Source organism: Tachysurus fulvidraco, chromosome 12 (assembly GCF_022655615.1).
Source record: "Tachysurus fulvidraco isolate hzauxx_2018 chromosome 12, HZAU_PFXX_2.0, whole genome shotgun sequence".
Taxonomy (NCBI): domain Eukaryota; kingdom Metazoa; phylum Chordata; class Actinopteri; order Siluriformes; family Bagridae; genus Tachysurus; species Tachysurus fulvidraco.
This window is the reverse complement of record NC_062529.1, coordinates 16,384,570-16,402,537: the sequence shown is the minus strand read 5'-3', so window position 1 is coordinate 16,402,537 and position 17,968 is coordinate 16,384,570. Positions and strand designations below refer to the sequence as shown.

The window sequence follows — 17,968 nt, the reverse complement described above, 5'->3', positions numbered from 1 at the left end:
TTACATGTATTTTATCATTGCCCATTCTCCAAGAATTTTTGGTCAGAAGCTGCCATCTTAATGTCTTCTGCTGTAACAAGATATAAATAACAGAATCTTTTTTTTTCTTAAATCTTAAACGGACGACTTCATTTAGTTTCACAAAGCCAGAAACAGTCACTGTAACCCTAATTTTAGATTCTTTCCCTGTGATATAAAGTCTATCCTTATTTTATTTAAGAATATTTTAAAACCTTTGAACTCAAAGCTTCTAAAACATTGAACATTTTTGAGTCTGTGGTAAGGTGTCTTTAATTTTATATATTTATTTACTTTCATTTATTTTCTTTTTCATGACGCCTGAGATAGGCACAGGCTCCCCGACCCGAGTAGTTCGGATAAGCGGTAGAAAATGAATGAATGAATGAATGAATGAATGAATGAATGTTGATATATATGATTATTTGTGTAGTTTGTGGTTACTTTGTGTGATGTCTGTTTGCCCTGTAAACTCTTAACTTATAACTCATGTTTGTGATGATGCTCTATTTACCCGACGTCATATCACGGGAACCAATGAGATAAGTGCCAGGACGCTACGTTTGTTGTCTTGTATCTAGGCAACGTAAACGGGTCATTCTCAATTATCGTTGTAAACGGCTAAGTTTGTTAGTTTACAAGTTGGGATTGAATGCTAGACAACACGAAGTCATGTGAAAAACTGTGAACTTAAAAAGAAAAAAGAAACCATCTGAGAAGCGACAGAGCTACAGTAAGGTAAATATATAGGCTATTTATAGTATTATTATATTTTTATTATTTATTATATTTAATTGTATTATATTGTGTGTGTAATATATATATATATATATATATATATATATATATATATATATATATATATATATATATATAAATAAATATGGGGCACAGTGTAATAGCTTCTATACCACCTGGGCCAGAGACTATAATATAGTCAAAAAGATTAAGCCCTCGTATAGTATAGTACAATATATATAGTACAAGATACTAATGCATTTGAGGGCTTAATCTTTTTTATATTCATGTTTTTGTTTTTTTTTTAGAATGGGATTTTTATTTATTTTTTTTATAGAAAATTAATATTTATTAAATAGCTTCCACACCATGTGACCCAGTCAACTGCGATCATGATTAAGTCTATTATTTAACCGACCAGATATTAATCAGGTTGTTCATGTTTACACTAATAAAATTATGTTTAGGTTTGGTGTCACGTGACCTGTAAACTATGGGGAGGGGAAACAACATCCAGACTTTTGGCATTCAATTGGTAATTTATTTACAAGGCGGTTTTAGATTATAATGCTGTAATAATAAAAAGTGCAGCCATGAGGATAAAACCCGGATAAAACGAGAACTGCGTCAGGAAGCGTGTCTAGCCTAAAAACCTAGTGCCGAATCAAACGGACCAGATGATCCGCTTTGGCGACACCGTTCAGGGATCAGCTGAAAGAACTACAATAAAAATTAAATCAGCCAGTGATACTGAATCTGCAGCATAGCAGCTCCTGTAGCCTATTGGAGAGTGTTAGGTGTTATCAAAACAGCTCAACTCAACACAGAACTGCTAAGATAAGCACCCCCATAAGATCTATGTTTTTCCTGTCATTATTATTACTAGGAATATTGTAGATCACTGTCAGTATGTTGCTGTAACACATGACACTTTTTCCCCCTCTCAGGAACATGGTTGTATTTGAAAAACTTCCACCCCTGATCAGAGAAGGCTTCACGTACAATTCACCTGCTCCCTTTAGACTGAATGAAGACAAGGAGAGAAAAAGGGCTGTGAGGAAAGACTGCCAGCAGGACATGGTTGTCCATAACAATCGGCATAATCCTGTCCAAAGCAGACACAATTCTGCCAGGCAAAACATACATTCTGAAGAAAAGCTAAATTATTCATTGGTCAGACCTGAAATGGAGACTGTCTTACCTCCAAAGCCTGGGTCTCACAGAGTGGCATTTAACCCAAGCAACTTCCAAGCAGATCGTGAGTACTGTATACAAAAAGATAGCCTTGATTGCCTTAAGGAGCACTCAGAAAATAGTAAACAGTCCAGTAACAGGAAACAGGAGAAATATGATAGGTCTAAATTGGAGCATCTTGTTAGTGAATCCTATGATATACCCAGAAAAAGAGGCGAGACCAACATCAAATCACTCAGTGGGTGCCAGATCTCACACAAGGACAGAGTTTATGAAAATGAGATGCGACTTACAAAGGAAATTCACCAAAAAGAAATTTTATTAAAAGAAAAGTTGTTAAAAGCAGCAGAAAATATCAGAAAGATTCAAATGAGAACTGTTTTTGAAGACAAGGTGAAAAAGGAGCAAATGAACCCAAGAAAAGCAGAAAACAGTTTATATTATAAAGAGAAAGGAAAGTGGGACTGGGAGAGCACCAGAAACAGGGTTTTAGGAGGAAAAAGGCATGAAGGACAACAAGAGGGATTAAACATCTGGGATAAAGAGAAAGATGGTATAAGAAGACAGGAGGATCATGTGAAAGGGACAAACACTCGTCAGATAGAGAAAAGGAGAGAAGGAATAGAGATGGAGAATAGAAATACTCAGAGAACCACAAAAGCTATGGAAAAGGAATGGGACCATTTTGAAGAAATGACAGGGCATACACAGGAAAGAGCAAGAACCGAAAGAGACAAAACAAGGAGAGAAAGAATAGTAGAACAGCGAAAGAATGAGATCAGAGAATGGGACCAGATAGACAGGCAGGAGAAAGAAATAGTGAGATGGTATGGTGGAGAAGAGAGAAGACGTGAACGGGTTAAAAATAAGAAAGATATAGATATAAGCGATGAGGATCAGCAATGGGACGTAATGGACAAATTTGCTTTAAATTCGCCTATAAAAGCAAAAGCTGTCTCCAGGTATAACAAAAAAAATGTACTTATAAAGGACCATTTGGCAACTCATGAGAGAGTCCATCAGTACAGTTACATGGCTGCAGAGGAGAAGCATCTCAAACAGCCACTTCCTGAAGCTGGTCCAAGCACTCATTATGGTAAAAGGATCCATCAAGAACAACTCGGTCAAGAAGGCAATCCGGACGCTGATTTACATCTTGTACGTTGTGAAGTATGTAACAGAAAGTTTAAAGAAGATCGTCTGGAGAAGCATATCAGCATTTGTCAGAAAATACAAAAACCTAAGCGTCAAGTCTATAACTCCTCACAGTACCGGGCCAAAGGCACTGCTTTAGAGGAGTTTATGAAGACAAAGGGTCTATATATAGCACCAGAGGTAAGGTTAAACTTACTGGAGTAGCCACTGCCATTATATGCAAATGAATTGTTGAAAGGTTAAAATCTTTGCATATAGAAAGTATCTGTAGACCAGTCACAGAAACTGTTTAAGATTACATATTGGTTTTAGTACATAAGTATTTAAACATTCAAATTGTTTCACATACTATGCTATACTTTATTGTTTTCAGAATGCTTTTTTTTTATGTCCCCAGCACAAAAAGAGTAACCGGCTTCAAAAACACAAGGATTTCGTTGAGAACATACACCTGGCTCATGCTCCTGCAGCTGGAGGCTTTCAACCAAGAGCACAACCGAATCCACATTATATAACCTGCCCCCACTGTGGCAGACGTTTTGCCCCTGAAACAGCTGAGAGACACATTCCAAAGTGCCAGCAAATTAAGAGCAGACATCCACCTCCAAGGCAGCGTCATCAAATGTGATGACAGAGTGCATAGCGATTTAAATTATTATTTTTTTGCCTCTTAATAAAATGTTTCAATGAATGGCCACTGCCTACAAAATTAAATGACACTAAAGAAATTCAAACGAAATTGCAAATAAAAAATTACTCAACAACTACTTTTTCTTTAAGAGCCAATTACTCAACATGTACAGTGTAATGTGGTTAGGTACACATCATTAAAACTCAAGTGCTTTTATTATTATAATTCATGCAATCCTCTTAAGTGTATGCAGTTACATATGGAAAACACTTCAAAACATCCAGTAGACAAACATCAATGTAGAAAAGAACTAAATATATATCTGATATGAAATATGAAAATCTCAACAAAATAAAGGAATTTGGAAAGCAGAAACATTATATACCATCATAAATCGCATTAACCTGCTTTATCAAGGCACTTAATGGTTCATAGGCTACAGCTTAGGGTTTGTAAAGCAGATGTCAACAATTTTGATGTCCATCATTAACATATGGAGCATGAAAAGAGAATGAACATAAAAAATACAAAAATAGAATTATGCAATGTACACATACACACAAAAAAAAAATCTTTGGCTTTACTGTACCTTTAAAAAAAACAGGTGATTTTGTTGTGCTCAGGAAGCACCCACTTTGGCATGATATTTTGATGAAAAATGTTATCTACAGGATTTAGTACTACACAAAGACAAAGGAATAATGTAATGCATCAGGTTTGGCCGGTTTGGCTGTAACAGAGTACCCTGCACACACAAAACCCTGAAAACATTTCTAGGAAAATATTTCAACAAAACAGGTGAACTGCAAAAAAAAAATTTAAAAAAAAAATCCTAAGTTCAATATAATAAAACTGAAGGAGAAAATGAAAGTAAATCATAGTAGTGGAAACAATTGTTACCTCACCACAACAAGACACACCAATTATTTAAATGCACTCAAATGAATAAAAAAAAAGTTTTTAAAACAAGAAAATACATGTAAAAATATCTACGGTGGCGGACACAAGGTGCTTCCAAACAAGTCGGTTTGCCAAATCCATCTGTTTTTTTCTTCTTCTTTTATCATATTCTACAAATTTAACAGGTTATTTCAACAGGTAAGGTTAAAAAAAATATTGCACCTTTAAACGCTCCACCACTCCCATATAATCAAATATCTAAAGCACTACAAGTAACGTATGGGCAAAAATAAAAACCTTAAAAGCAATTAAAATTCCATGCAGGGTATATGCAGATTCATTTTGCCCCATGAAAAATAATAAGTTGCCTTAATGTGATGCTTCATGAAGCAAAGACATATCAATTAGTAAATATGTGCCCGGTCAAATAAACTAGGAAGAAAACAAAGAGGTGCGATTAAAAAAAATAAGAAGCACCCCACGATTAACCCACATTTAGAAACTCTTGCATAAAGAACATCCAGGAATAAGTCATCTCTCTAGTGTAACCTACACTATACAAAATACACACTGTAACCACAAGGGGGAGACAAGCATATATAACCTGTAAATCAGTAGTACATTTATCGTCACACATTCTTGGATGATATATGAAAACCATTCATATACACATATTCGTGCATAACGGATTCAATGTTTGAAATTAAGTCACATTAGTTGCATAGATTTCAAGAATACTTCAAAATAAAGTATATTAAGGGACAAAATATATATGTTTTTTTGCATAACTAATTTTAAGGCCCTATAATCCACAACCAGTGGAAATGTCTATGCATTATCTCTCCTGTGAAAAAAATAATAAAAATTAAGGCATTTTGGTGAAGAAATCAACACTGCATACTAATAGGGCAACGAATGTTAAGTAGCTTAAAGCTTGGCAGGTGCTGTCTTAAAGCTCCCATAATCCAAATAGACAAGTTTAAAGGTTTGTCTTGTCTTGTGCAATCCTGAAGCCAAACTGTTCATATTGTGGTTCAAGAATCAAAAAAAAAAAAAAGATTATACATTGGTGCTTGACATGCACATAAACAGACAGCAGCAGGAACGCTGTAACCAACTAAGATAACCTTGTAATGGTATAAAAAGAGTATATACTTGGATTTCTACCAAGAGGCAACAAAAATATTTTGTAATGCACTGTCCTTCCTCACATGCTGTGATGACTGAAGTCCAAATGACATTTTTTGACTAACATCACCTTCAGCTGGTCACTCACTAAGGATTCAGTTCAGAAGATATTTTTGTCTGCATGTTGTTATAAATTTCATGTGTTGTCTCAATCATCTTTATCATCAGGTAGACCTCCATGGTGGTTACTTTTCTCACAATGATCAGATCCTTCTTTAAGGTCATTAATGACTTTCCAGAGCCTCTCATTCTCTTGGAGTTGGTCATTGTACTGAAATTTAAACACAGATTGAGTTAAAAACAATATCCCACTGTAATCCATATGAATCCATTTGCTAAAGCATAGACAGGCTAATAGCTACACCTCAAAATCCTTATATCAATACCTGTGACTATTAAAAAAATAAAATAAAAATGCCCTCAGTCTAATGGCTGTCATCCAGATATACAGTGCCTTGCGAAAGTATTCGGCCCCCTTGAACTTTGCCACATTTCAGGCTTCAAACAAAGATATAAAACTGTAATTTTTTGTGAAGAATCAACAAGTGGGACACAATCATGAAGTGGAATGAAATTTATTGGATATTTCTTTATTAACTTTAACAAATCAAAAACTGAAAAATTGGGCGTGCAAAATTATTCGGCCCCTTTACCTTCAGTGCAGCAAACTCTCTCCAGAAGTTCAGTGAGGATCTCTGAATGATCAAATGTTGACCTAAATGACCAATGATGATAAATAGAATCCACCTGTGTGTAATCAAGTCTCCGTATAAATGCACCTGCACTGTGATAGTCTCAGAGGTTCGTTTAAAGCGCAGAGAGCATCATGAAGAACAAGGAACACACAAGGCAGGTCCGAGATACTGTTGTGGAGAAGTTTAAAGCCGGATTTGGACACAAAAAGATTTCCCAAGCTTTAAACATCCCAAGGAGCACTGTGCAAGCGATAATATTGAAATGGAAGAAGTATCAGACCACTGCAAATCTACCAAGACCTGGCCGTCCCTCTAAACTTTCAGCTCATACAAGGAGAAGACTGATCAGAGATGCAGGAAAGAGGCCCATGATCACTCTGGATGAACCGCAGAGATCTACAGCTGAGGTGGAAGACTCTGTCCATAGGACAACAATCAGTAGTATACTCCACAAATCTGGCCTTTATGGAAGAGTGGCAAGAAGAAAGCCATTTCGTTTAAAGTTTGCCACAAGCCACCTGGGAGACACACCAAACATGTGGAAGAAGGTGCTCTGGTCAGATGAAACCAAAATTGAACTTTTTGGCAACAATGCAAAACGTTATGTTTGGCGTAAAAGCAACACAGCTCATCACCCTGAACACACAATCCCCACTGTCAAACATGGTGGTGGCAGCATCATGGTTTGGGCCTGCTTTTCTTCAGCAGGGACAGGGAAGATGGTTAAAATTGATGGGAAGATGGATGGAGCCAAATACAGGACCATTCTGGAAGAAAACCTGATGGAGTCTGCTAAAGACCTGAGACTGGGATGGAGATTTGTCTTCCAACATGACAATGATCCAAAACATAAAGCAAAATCTACAATGAAACGGTTAAAAATAAACATATCCAGGTGTTAGAATGGCTAAGTCAAAGTCCAGACCTAAATCCAATCGAGAATCTGTGGAGAGAACTGAAAACTGCTGTTCACAAACGCTCTCCATCCAACCTCACTGAGCTCGAGCTGTTCTACAAGGAGGAATGGGCAAAAATTTCAGTCTCTCAATGTGCAAAACTGATAGACATACCCCAAGCGACTTACAGCTGTAATCGCAGCAAAAGGTGGCGCTACAAAGTATTAACTTAAGGGGGCCGAATAATTTTGCACGGCCAATTTTTCAGTTTTTGATTTGTTAAAAAAATTTGAAATATCCAATAAATTTCGCTCCACTTCATGATTGTGTCCCACTTGTTGTTGATTCTTCAGAAAAAAGCACAGTTTCATATCATTATGTTTGAAGCCTGAAATGTGGCAAAAGGTCGCAAAGTTCAAGGGGGCCGAATACTTTCGCAAGGCACTGTAGAAACAATTAACCTCTCACCTTTTTCTGTAACAGCTGTATTGTTGCATCTTGCTTTTTCATCATTTCTTTAAGCTACAACAGACAAACACGATTGTTTACATGTAATATGAGAAAGTGAAATCATTTAAAAACATGACAGAAATCGGATTTTTTTCTTTTTAATGTTATTCCTTTAAAAAATAAAACAAGCAGGACATCATCAGCAGTGTTGAATGTATATCAAATAACCCCTTAAATATAGTAAGGGAGCTACTGAGGAAAAGCTATTTTAGACAATTCACTTTGCTGGAACAATGGCTATTATTAAAATACCTGAACAAGAACATCTAAATAACACCACTGTACAATAAACATTCCAACATCCAATAAGTTATTTTGCTATTTCCCCATCATAATTCTATAAAAATCCTACATTCGACCATTCATTCTTACTATATCACACTAATATGAATCTTGTACAGGTGGACAAGCTGAAAATATAATTGCCTCCATCACCTAGTGGTGGAGACATTAAAAAAATTGCAGTATTAAGTTTTCTATTTTTGTGTGAATTTTCTACCTGTGCAAGCTCACTGCTCGCTTGGCAGCAAGTCTGCTGTGCACATTGTTGTGGCAGGTTGCTTTTCTTCCCAGCTCCAGAGTCCAAGCCATTTATGCCCTCATGGTCTACCCATGCTGTTTGCTTACAGAGGAAGTGTGTACAATGTTAAAAATAAAGTACATTATTTTCGAGCTGAAACAACCCAAGTGTAAATTTGTCTAATGCCCTTACCATCAACCCATTTACACTAGCAGCAGCTACAGCAGCAGCCTTTAGTTCTCGAAGCTCTTCATAGGGGAGTGTAGCACGTTCTGTAAAGGATGAAGCCAGAGGATTAGATATGGAATCTCTGGAGCCATCAGGCAGGGGAATGAATTCAGCATCCAGCAGCTCCTGAAGACAGAAGAATGAAAGTGAATTCTAGGACACTTATGGGAGACCGTCTGTTTTAAAGAAGTACTTGTTGAGGTCCATACCTTGCGGAGCCAAGATGGGCAAGAACTCTCATTTGTCTTGCACTCCATTAAAGCCATTGATGGCGTCTCAGGACCTCTCTCCTTGAGGTCAACCTCCACAGTGCCTCCCATAATGCCCTCTCGCAGCTCAGAGTCTGACACAGGCTCAATTTCCAAGTCCAAAGAGGAGCTGGAGCTCTGACCAATCCCTAATGAAAACATAGATAAAGCAGAATTCTGGGGAAAACACTCAAAACAACAACAGACTACAGATTAATGCAATTATGAAATCAATTAATAACGACTAATAATAAAACAAATACATTTATTTACCACTTCCAATGGACAGTCCACTACTGTTTGAACGTATTGTTTTGGAGTTAAGCAGCTTTTCTGTGAAAAGAGTAAAAAGTGGATGGGAAATTTTATTTATGTGTAAACCTACATGATATTCAAACAATTTGAATTCAAAGTAAGGAAATTAGTTATTTACCCATGATAATGATTGTGTGCCAACCCCTGCAAGACAAGTCAGGCACGTGATGTAGGGAACCAAATATGGGACGAGGAAGAGCAGGGCAAACCTCAGAGCCAAATTCTCGATCAGCAGGCATACCTAAACGTCCATTTCCTGCATTTCCCCAGGCAAAGATTTGATTATCTGAAAGTGAAATATAATTGTCAATACTCTATGCACCTTCACTTATTTTCAGTATACTTCCTCTTTCCAGTGACATTCTCTTTGCTTACCCTCTGTGGCAGCAATTGTGAAGCCATCTCCACAGGACACTTTGGAGACAACTTTTCCCCCAAACTGTCCCAAAAGCAGTTGAACGCCTTGATGTTTCTTAAAGTCCCTTACACCAAGCTGACCGTATTTATTGCAACCAAAGGTCACCAGGCGCCCCCGTTCTACAGATATATAGACCAGAACATGGACACTGAATAGTAGATATTCAGTCGCAAAGAATTGAGCTTATCCTGTATAAAAATTGATTAGTGATTTCATTTTCAGTGTAAAGCAATAAGAGCATAAATGCTTTACCATCAATTGCTGCTGTATGGGTCTTCCCAGGGGCAATGATTTGGATCTTAAAGTGGGCAAGCAGCTTTACTAAAGTCAGAGTTGTTGTATATGGTATGTCCTGAAAAACCTATGAGATTTAAATGATCTTAGACATTCTGAAAGTTCAAAAATCAGACGGGACAGACAAGAAATTGCCTCAACAGATCGAATTCTCCACATGGGCCATACCTTCCTAGAGTGGTTCTTGATACCAGTAATGCCTTGATTAAGGCCTAGCTTGTTAAACTCGTTGTTTCCACAGGCCAAGACTTTTCCAGACTCTGTAAGGAAAAATGTTCCATCACTGCCACAGCACACTGAGTCAATACAGGCCCCCTTTGGTACTTTCACCTGCAAAATGCACATATGATGTAGAAAAATTAGTAAAGCGGATTACAGAAAATACCAAAAACTTAAAAAAACAAAAAAAAAACAAATAAATGACATTTATAACAGATGAAATTAAATAATTACTTATACCCTTGAAGTGCACATAATACCACTATTGGGCAGTAACGCAGTTACTTTTGACAGTAACTAATACTCGAACGCATTACTTTTTAAATACAGTAACTCCGTTACCGTTACCATATGATGCGGTTGTCCGTTACTTTTTAAATTAATTCATTTTGGCTGTAGTGTAGCCTACAGCCTAACCTTTTTACAGCAGCAAAGCATTGCAGGATTGGTGGATGCCAACCTGTAAACACGAAGACGCCGCACTGTGGGCGTGTTTCCGTTTATTCAAGTATGTGCGGCAGTAATGGCGAGTCAAGACGAGAGAAAGACAAGTTTCTCAAAGTGGAAATAGGCTCCTTATTTCACTTTAGTTGAGCATAAAGACAAAAACCTTTTAGTCAAATGTCAGCTGTGTCTTTTTGGTTCGAAGGTCCTATCTACTGCGATAAACAGCAACTCCAATCTGTCGAAGCAGCTCCTGAAAGCTGGTGACTCCACAGTAAAGACAGGTTGCATGTTTTCAACAACATACAGTGCAATAGCTTTGTTGATCTGTCCCTGGCTAACAGTCCGGTAAAAATCTAGTCGCTATTGTTTGGCTGGAGGGGCTTGACTCACTTCGAGTGTGTCCACCGACTCCGGGTTAGCTTCTAGCTTCGTCAAGGCATGTAGTTTCTGCTTTCAGGCAGCTCGTTAGCTCGTTAGAAACCCTTGTGATATATTGCTGGTCTGACTTAAATAAAATAGTGTTTAAAAATTACTGTGTGTTTAAGTCAGTTTTGTGTTAACAAAACGCATAAAAGGGCATTAATGGGAACATTAAAGTACGTTCTTTAAAAAAAGTAACTGAAAAGTTACTTTTAAGAGTAACGCGTTACTTTTGGTGTAAGTAATCAACAAATTGACTTACTTTTTGAATGAAGTAGCTAGTAACTAGTTACATTTCTTAGTAACTATCACAACACTGCATAATACATTCACCCATGTGATAGACATGTGTACCTGTGTTTAACTGCACAATTATCGGAATGCACCATAAAAGAGCTCAGGACAGATTACATGTATGCAATGTAAATGTTTACCAGAAATGCCTGGAAGGCTAATGGAAACATACTATATACTTACTAGCATAGGAGAAGGAAAGTCATCTTCACAGTCTATTCCAAGTCTACCTGTCAAGAAGAACATCTCTCTCATTAACAAAAACGACTTTAAAACCAATACTACAATCCGCTTGTGTTTTTCTGAACATGTCTAACACTTACCATGTTCTCCACAGCCCCAGGAGTAAATGTCTCCACTGTGAGTGAGCACTACCACATGGTTGTCTCCACAGGATACCTGTCTCACTGGACGTTCCTGAAAGAACTCCAGAAAAACCGGCTCAAGAACTTCCATACCCATTTCATTGTCCACACCTATACAGCCGTAATAGTCTGAGCCAAACATATACATTTGGTCCTCATCTGTAAGAAAAGATCAAAGAAATAAATTTATAAACCTAAACATGTATTTGAAGTAATTCGAATGCTACATTTACTTTAATATTTACTTACCAGTCACACAGGCAGTAAAGTCTACCCCACAAGACACCTGCCTGATGGCTTTTCCCTGTAGACGTTCCACCTTGCGAGGTTGTCGATATGAGGCCTGATCCCCATGCCCAAGCTGACCCACCATTTTAGCACCACCTTGCACACTCTGTAAATTTACATGATGAAGGCAACACAAACAACACATAAACCTATTCTTAGTAGGAAGTGGAAAGGGTCCTGAATTTGAAAATAGTTCTTAACTTAAAAAAAAATCAAGCTGCTTTTTACTGCAAAATTAGGTTAAACATTTTAGGCTTTCATTGAACATTGAAGGCTTTCAGTTTTTACAGCAAGTTTTTATTAAATGCTCTTGCCAAATAACTTTAGGAATCAATAAAATTTGACTAAATTTCCAAATACTGTAGAAATTTTCTTTATCTAAATTATTCAGCATGTTTTTTATGCATAACATACAAGACAAAACAAGATTATTAGAAGAATGTGCAGAGTGCTAATTTTAATAGTTTCTTACAGCCCAAGTGTAAATCTCTTTCTCCACAGTAACCACAGCAAAATGTGTCTCCCCTGCACACACTTGCTGTGCACTAGTACCGCCCTTAAACACGTCCAGTTTCTGAGGGGTGAACTTCCCTCCACCCCAGAAATACACCTCTCTGGAACGGGTGGTTACTACAGCAACTGAGGTGTCTGATACTGTGCTCAACCTGGCAAAAAGGAAATATACAGAGTAAATCCCAAACTTGGAAATGCAGACTATATTTGAAACGGTGTTGATAAACTGTTACACATACCTGGGCTTCTTTATGGCTGAATTTAGTGCAGCCACACGTGCCTCCAACTTCCTGCAAGCATTGAAAATGTTTTATTTTCGAGCCATTTGTTTACACTATTACTTAAAATATTTTTTCAGTCCTGAAAAGAAAACAATATTTGTGCTTTGGCCCTGAAAGTAAAAACTAATGTTTTGGTGCTTTGGTCTTGAAAGTAAAACCTTAGGTTTTACAAAACTAAATATAAAGGCCAATGTGATTTTTTTTTCCATTACAGTATCGAGTTAAACTGTTTCATGAATAGTTCATCTGTATGACATACAATACTGTACAAAATTCTGATGCATGTGTGAAGAAATTCAGTGAAGCCACGAAGCCTTCAAAAAAAATTATTTTTGCTAAGTTTTCTTTTGTATACCTTTTTGCACACATACATACACACACATGCAAAGTAAAAGAATCCCAGAAGCAACAGCAACACAGAAACCTTTTATACCATTGTCATTCTGTATAAACCACATTACTCACTGTTTATCACAGGAGATGATGGGCAGGTCAAGAATCTGATCAGCAGTAGGTCTCTTCTCTGGATCCTAAACCACAAGCGTGCACTCAATATTGTGGACTTAGTGTACATTCATTTGTTTGCATGTCCATTTGTATTATTTTGTGCTGCAGATTGTCCAAACCATATTATTTGTAACTCGGTAATAAGGCAAGGTTCCCCACACAAAATACCTACTGCAGATATTCATTAAAAAACTATTAAACAACAACAAATAGCAGTAACATTTAGCTCACCTGATCTAAGCATGCGTAGACTATCTGGATGAGGTCTTTGGAATAAACATCAGAGTTCATTTCCATTGTAAAGTTGCCCTGGACGATCTTCACACACAGGTTTAGGGGATTCTGGAGGTTGAAATTGGCAATAAGCAATGAAGGCCAAACAACAAAATGCACATGTTAATAACAAACCATAAGTCAGCTTAAAAGACACAGCTGCTTTAGATACATACCGTTGCATCAAAGGTCCTGGTGAGCGTTAGAAGCTCAAATAATACACAGCCCATGGCCCAGATGTCTGATTTAAAGTTGTACTTGACCCCTTGACAAAGCTCCGGTGACATGTAGTATGGAGTGCCTACACACTGGAGGACAAATTAGACTATAAGATATAGCAGTTTTCTGCAGTGTGAATGAGAGCCAATTTAACTGAACTAATGCCTGAAGCACACAGATACAGTGAATTGGAGGCATTAGATTAGAAATATTTAGATCAGATTCAAAAGAAAAGATGAATAAAATCAATTACTGTAACTGAATTTACTTACTGTCTCTGCCATTGAGTATTCTGAATCCAGCTTTTTGGCCAAACCATAATCTCCTAACTTTATTAAGTTTGTCTTGGTGAGGAAGATATTTAATGTTTTTATATCCCTTTAAAAAGTTGAACAAACAGCATACACGTTACTATCAAAACGAAATTCAAACAAAAGTAAAAAAAAAAAAAAGTAGTAAATGTTTACCAGACACAGATGACAAATGTCAGATATATAAATAAGTCAGATAAATAAATACCTATGCAGAACACCAGCTTTATGAATATGCACCACAGCTGATGCAATTTGGAACAGATACCATATAACAACCTGGAAAAATAATTAAAAGTACAATGTCACAATAAGATCAAGTTAACTATTTATAAACATGTTCCAATAGGAAGTGTTTTAAAATAGCACCTCCTGTGTAAAGAGTTGCCCCTTCTGTTGGTTAATTTTGTCATACAGATTTCCACCTGCAAAAAATATGCATAATGTTTTCCAACCTCTAGATTTTTAGAATTCTTTATCAAACAGCGAAAAAGGACTGCAATACAAAAACACTTTCTGACCATTGCAGTATTCCAGCTCAATCAACAGGGTGTTCTTGTCAGTGAAGTGGTTGTAATATGCTATGATGTTGTTATGCTGGAGAATGGACAGGATGCTGATTTCATTCATGACATCTCTGCGCTTTTTATCCGAGAGACCGGTCAGCTCAACCTCCTTCCAAACCACCAAGGAATTATCCTGAGAAAGGGCGAGACAAAGTGATGTTGAAGTGCAACACTGATTTATGTAACAGCCTATACATAGTGTGCCACACCTATGCACAGCGGCTTAGAGAAATAGTACATTTGGAGAACACAAAAGCTGACCAAGAGTATTTTCTCGATTCACTTTTCACGATTTCACCATCGACTTCAACAAAGACAATATCTTCGATTACAAGATGCATTGTGTTTCTAGAGCAATGATGCCTGATGTCTGAGCTTAAACTTTACATTACTCAGTACTGTATAGTACTGGACGAGACATGAAAAAGCTTAACTGTTTATCCAGACGTGACAAATTCTAAAAAATAAAACAGAAAAATCTCAGAAAAGTTGTTCTTCCTCTAATTATACTACTCTGATATCGGCGAATATCATCTGATTGTAAAGAACAGGTTTTTAAAAGCTTGAATTTACACAACACGTCTGTGATGAAGACTGAACCCGGTGCTTCTTGTTGTTCTCTCTTTGGTATTTGTAACTTGTGTGTGAAAACAGAAAAGACGGTGTGTGGAGGTCAACATTCCCAATGGCTCGGAATAAATGAAGTCTATTCAAGCAGAGCTGAAATCTTTTAGAAAAAAAATCTAGCAGATGAAAATGCAAGACATAAAGGGGAGTTTAGGGTTGGTAAGTAAGTAAGTAAATAAATAAAAATGCCTACCTCTGTTCGTCGGTACAAGGTGGCTTCCCCAAAAGCCCCTTTGCCCAGGACCCTAATGGGGATGTAGTGCAGCTTCTCTTCCTCGCCGCTGAACAAGCTTGGAGCCGGGGCGCCGCTCACTGACTCGCAGCCCGAGTCCGAAAGAGACGCGAGATGCCGCTCAAAATCTTCCAATGACATTTTATCGACAGCCGTTTACTTGATGAAAAACGCGAGAAAATAGCACATGATCCACCAAACCAACTTAGCTAGCTAATGATGAACTAAACGCGACTGCGAAAAACCGTCTCGAGCCAAACAAAGTTTGCTCAGATTTGCTACCTGCTGCTTGACTTGCTAGCGTTAGCGACCTAGCCAAAAAGTTTCATATCCAAGCTTTTAAAAGGTTTCACTCGGTTGACATCTCTGTAAAAACTAAACCCGTCTGGCATTAAAGACATACAGTCGATTAAAAAAGAAATAAAACGTTTCCTTGTTTGTTGTTCATAACACCGCCAAAAAAGGCTCAAACGTTTGACCTAAGCTAAGCTAAGCTAGTTAGATACGTCACGGATTTAACCAACCGCCGTAGAGAGACAGATAGCACACACACCTCTCTGGAAGTCTATAGTCTACAGAACTATACAGCCATGTTTACAAGTCTATCTAAAAGTCACAATTACAGCCAGAGCTCATCACTTTTAGTTAATCGGGTCCCGTTTCCAAAATGAGGAAGATAAGAGGCGTGTCAAGCGCTGAGATTCGGTTCCCCGAAACGATTCTTCGATCCGACAGTCAAACCTTTAGTTCATAATGAATCAAACTCTGAATTGACTCCCTGCTGCACGATTCGATACGTGTATTGACTTTGGAATTTGCAAGCTATATGTAGTTTAGTTTTCTTACAAACAGGACTCATCTGCCATGTCTATTTTTCTTTGGAATTTTGTATTACACTAGTTACATTTGCCTTCAAAGTTCAGAGTATATTCAGAAAAGAATCGAGTCAATGAATAGATAATCACGATTCATATATTTCTGATTGACGTTCATTTTAAAATAAAAGTCCAGAAGGTGTTTTCACGTTTTGTTCCAGAATCCCTAAAGCTCTTACCAGTCTAGACTCAAGGAGTTGCAACTCAATTTTAGTACAATGACAGTAAAAGATGTTTTATTCTTTACATATATTTCACAAACAACATGTTTTAATTATCAAAATTTGATTAACAAAATGTATTTAGGTGGCTATTTTGAGAGCCACATTTGTAAACTTTCCATCTCACAGCTTGAGCATCCCTGTTTCGAAACCGATTGTGCGTGTGCATGATTGCCTGCAATGCACTGGTGGCCCATTCATAGTGTATTCTGGCCTCACAGCCAGAGTTCCTGGGATAGGCTCCAGATTCGAAAAACATCCTGACCAGAATAAAACATTTACTAGAGATGAATGATTGAACAAAACTATTTTGACTGCTCAGGCTTTAAATTTATTCAAATTAAGTATTAAATAATGATTTGACTCTAAATTGTACTGTAAGTATTTTCTAGTTTCTCTTCTGTAATTACATATAAATAAAAATACAGCTGATTTATCATTCAGCAGATTTTGAATTGCTCAGCATTACTGAAGGACATTAATAATTCTATTAATAAACAATATTTCAAGAACCTGCCAAACAATAATATGTGGTAACAATTGATCTCCTAGGGTTTGGTTAACAGACAGCAATCTGTGAGTTGTATCAATTAATAAGCTTTATGTTCAGTCCGTAATGACAAATAACTATGGTGTTTCTGGAATTTTAATACCTTACATTTTAGCTATGCAAAAAAATAATAATTCATTCACATTTTAAAATAATATTCTAATATTTAGAGCAACATGTTTATTTTTTAACAGAGGACATTGTATTTAAAAAAAGAAATACATACACTGTTTTTCAAGGCAAACATACAATATTTTCCTTTAACAATAACACAAACTATTAATACAAATCTATTTACAATTTTTTTCTAATTCAGTTATTGAAGGCCATTTGCTCTAGCAACAAAATTTTCAACCATTTCCTTCACCTGCTGAAGATCTGCTTGGTCTTCACGGATAATTTCATTCATCTTATCCATCTTTTTAACTTGGCCGCTACAGTGTTTCTGAAAATTACAATACATAAACATTCTCAAATAACATATAAAAATCTAGTTATATATTACATAAAGCATTATCTTCCCATTGTTTGATCATCGCACACACTTCCACACACGTGCATGTATGAACTATTTCTTTAGGATCCTGCTAACAAATTCTAAGGTAACTGACTACATAGAACAATTATTTTTACTCTTACCTCAACTATAGCCAAGTGGCTGACTGCAGCACTGATAACATTTGTCAGATTGTTTGCCACCATCCGACTTTCTTCTTTGGTTTCCTGAAGAACAAGATGGTACCTAATAGAAGAAAGCATGCAACAATCATATTGTATCCCTTTTAGTCAGAAAAAATAAACAATTTTATGGT

At 36.9% G+C, this 17,968-nt stretch overlaps 3 protein-coding genes across 6 annotated transcripts in view; 1 reads left to right on the top strand and 2 right to left on the bottom strand.

Annotated features, from left to right (window-relative positions):
- The first annotated feature begins 605 nt into the window (after positions 1-605).
- On the top strand, positions 606-4,107 carry LOC113659462 (zinc finger C2HC domain-containing protein 1C). Its single transcript, XM_047821367.1, has 3 exons — positions 606-756; positions 1,704-3,285; positions 3,503-4,107. Exons 2-3 carry the CDS (start codon positions 1,708-1,710, stop codon positions 3,731-3,733), a joined length of 1,809 nt encoding a protein of 602 aa, XP_047677323.1. The 5' UTR covers positions 606-756; positions 1,704-1,707; the 3' UTR covers positions 3,734-4,107.
- LOC113659630 (serine/threonine-protein kinase Nek9) lies at positions 3,933-16,233 on the bottom strand. Its single transcript, XM_027172517.2, has 23 exons — positions 15,472-16,233; positions 14,607-14,784; positions 14,455-14,510; positions 14,294-14,364; positions 14,047-14,152; positions 13,732-13,863; positions 13,514-13,624; positions 13,241-13,305; positions 12,734-12,784; positions 12,454-12,646; positions 11,943-12,087; positions 11,652-11,852; positions 11,512-11,558; positions 10,117-10,278; positions 9,907-10,015; positions 9,612-9,773; positions 9,355-9,522; positions 9,195-9,254; positions 8,883-9,070; positions 8,638-8,799; positions 8,425-8,547; positions 7,884-7,937; positions 3,933-6,095 (listed from the first exon to the last, which is right to left on the bottom strand). Exons 1-23 carry the CDS (start codon positions 15,649-15,651, stop codon positions 5,973-5,975), a joined length of 2,847 nt encoding a protein of 948 aa, XP_027028318.1. The 5' UTR covers positions 15,652-16,233; the 3' UTR covers positions 3,933-5,972.
- A 371-nt stretch (positions 16,234-16,604) lies between these two features.
- Positions 16,605-17,968, bottom strand: part of ndc80 (NDC80 kinetochore complex component) — a 13,087-nt gene continuing 11,723 nt past the window's right edge. For 3 of the 4 annotated variants that reach the window (XM_027172842.2, XM_027172841.2, XM_027172844.2), the window contains exons 16-17: positions 17,796-17,898; positions 17,310-17,601 (exon numbers count right to left, since the gene is read on the bottom strand). In XM_027172842.2, coding sequence (XP_027028643.1) covers positions 17,473-17,601; positions 17,796-17,898 — 232 coding nt within the window. In that variant the 3' untranslated portion in view covers positions 17,310-17,472. Of the gene's footprint in view, positions 16,867-17,309; positions 17,602-17,795; positions 17,899-17,968 lie in introns of those variants that run through there. The other variant, XM_047821366.1, reaches the window with a different exon arrangement.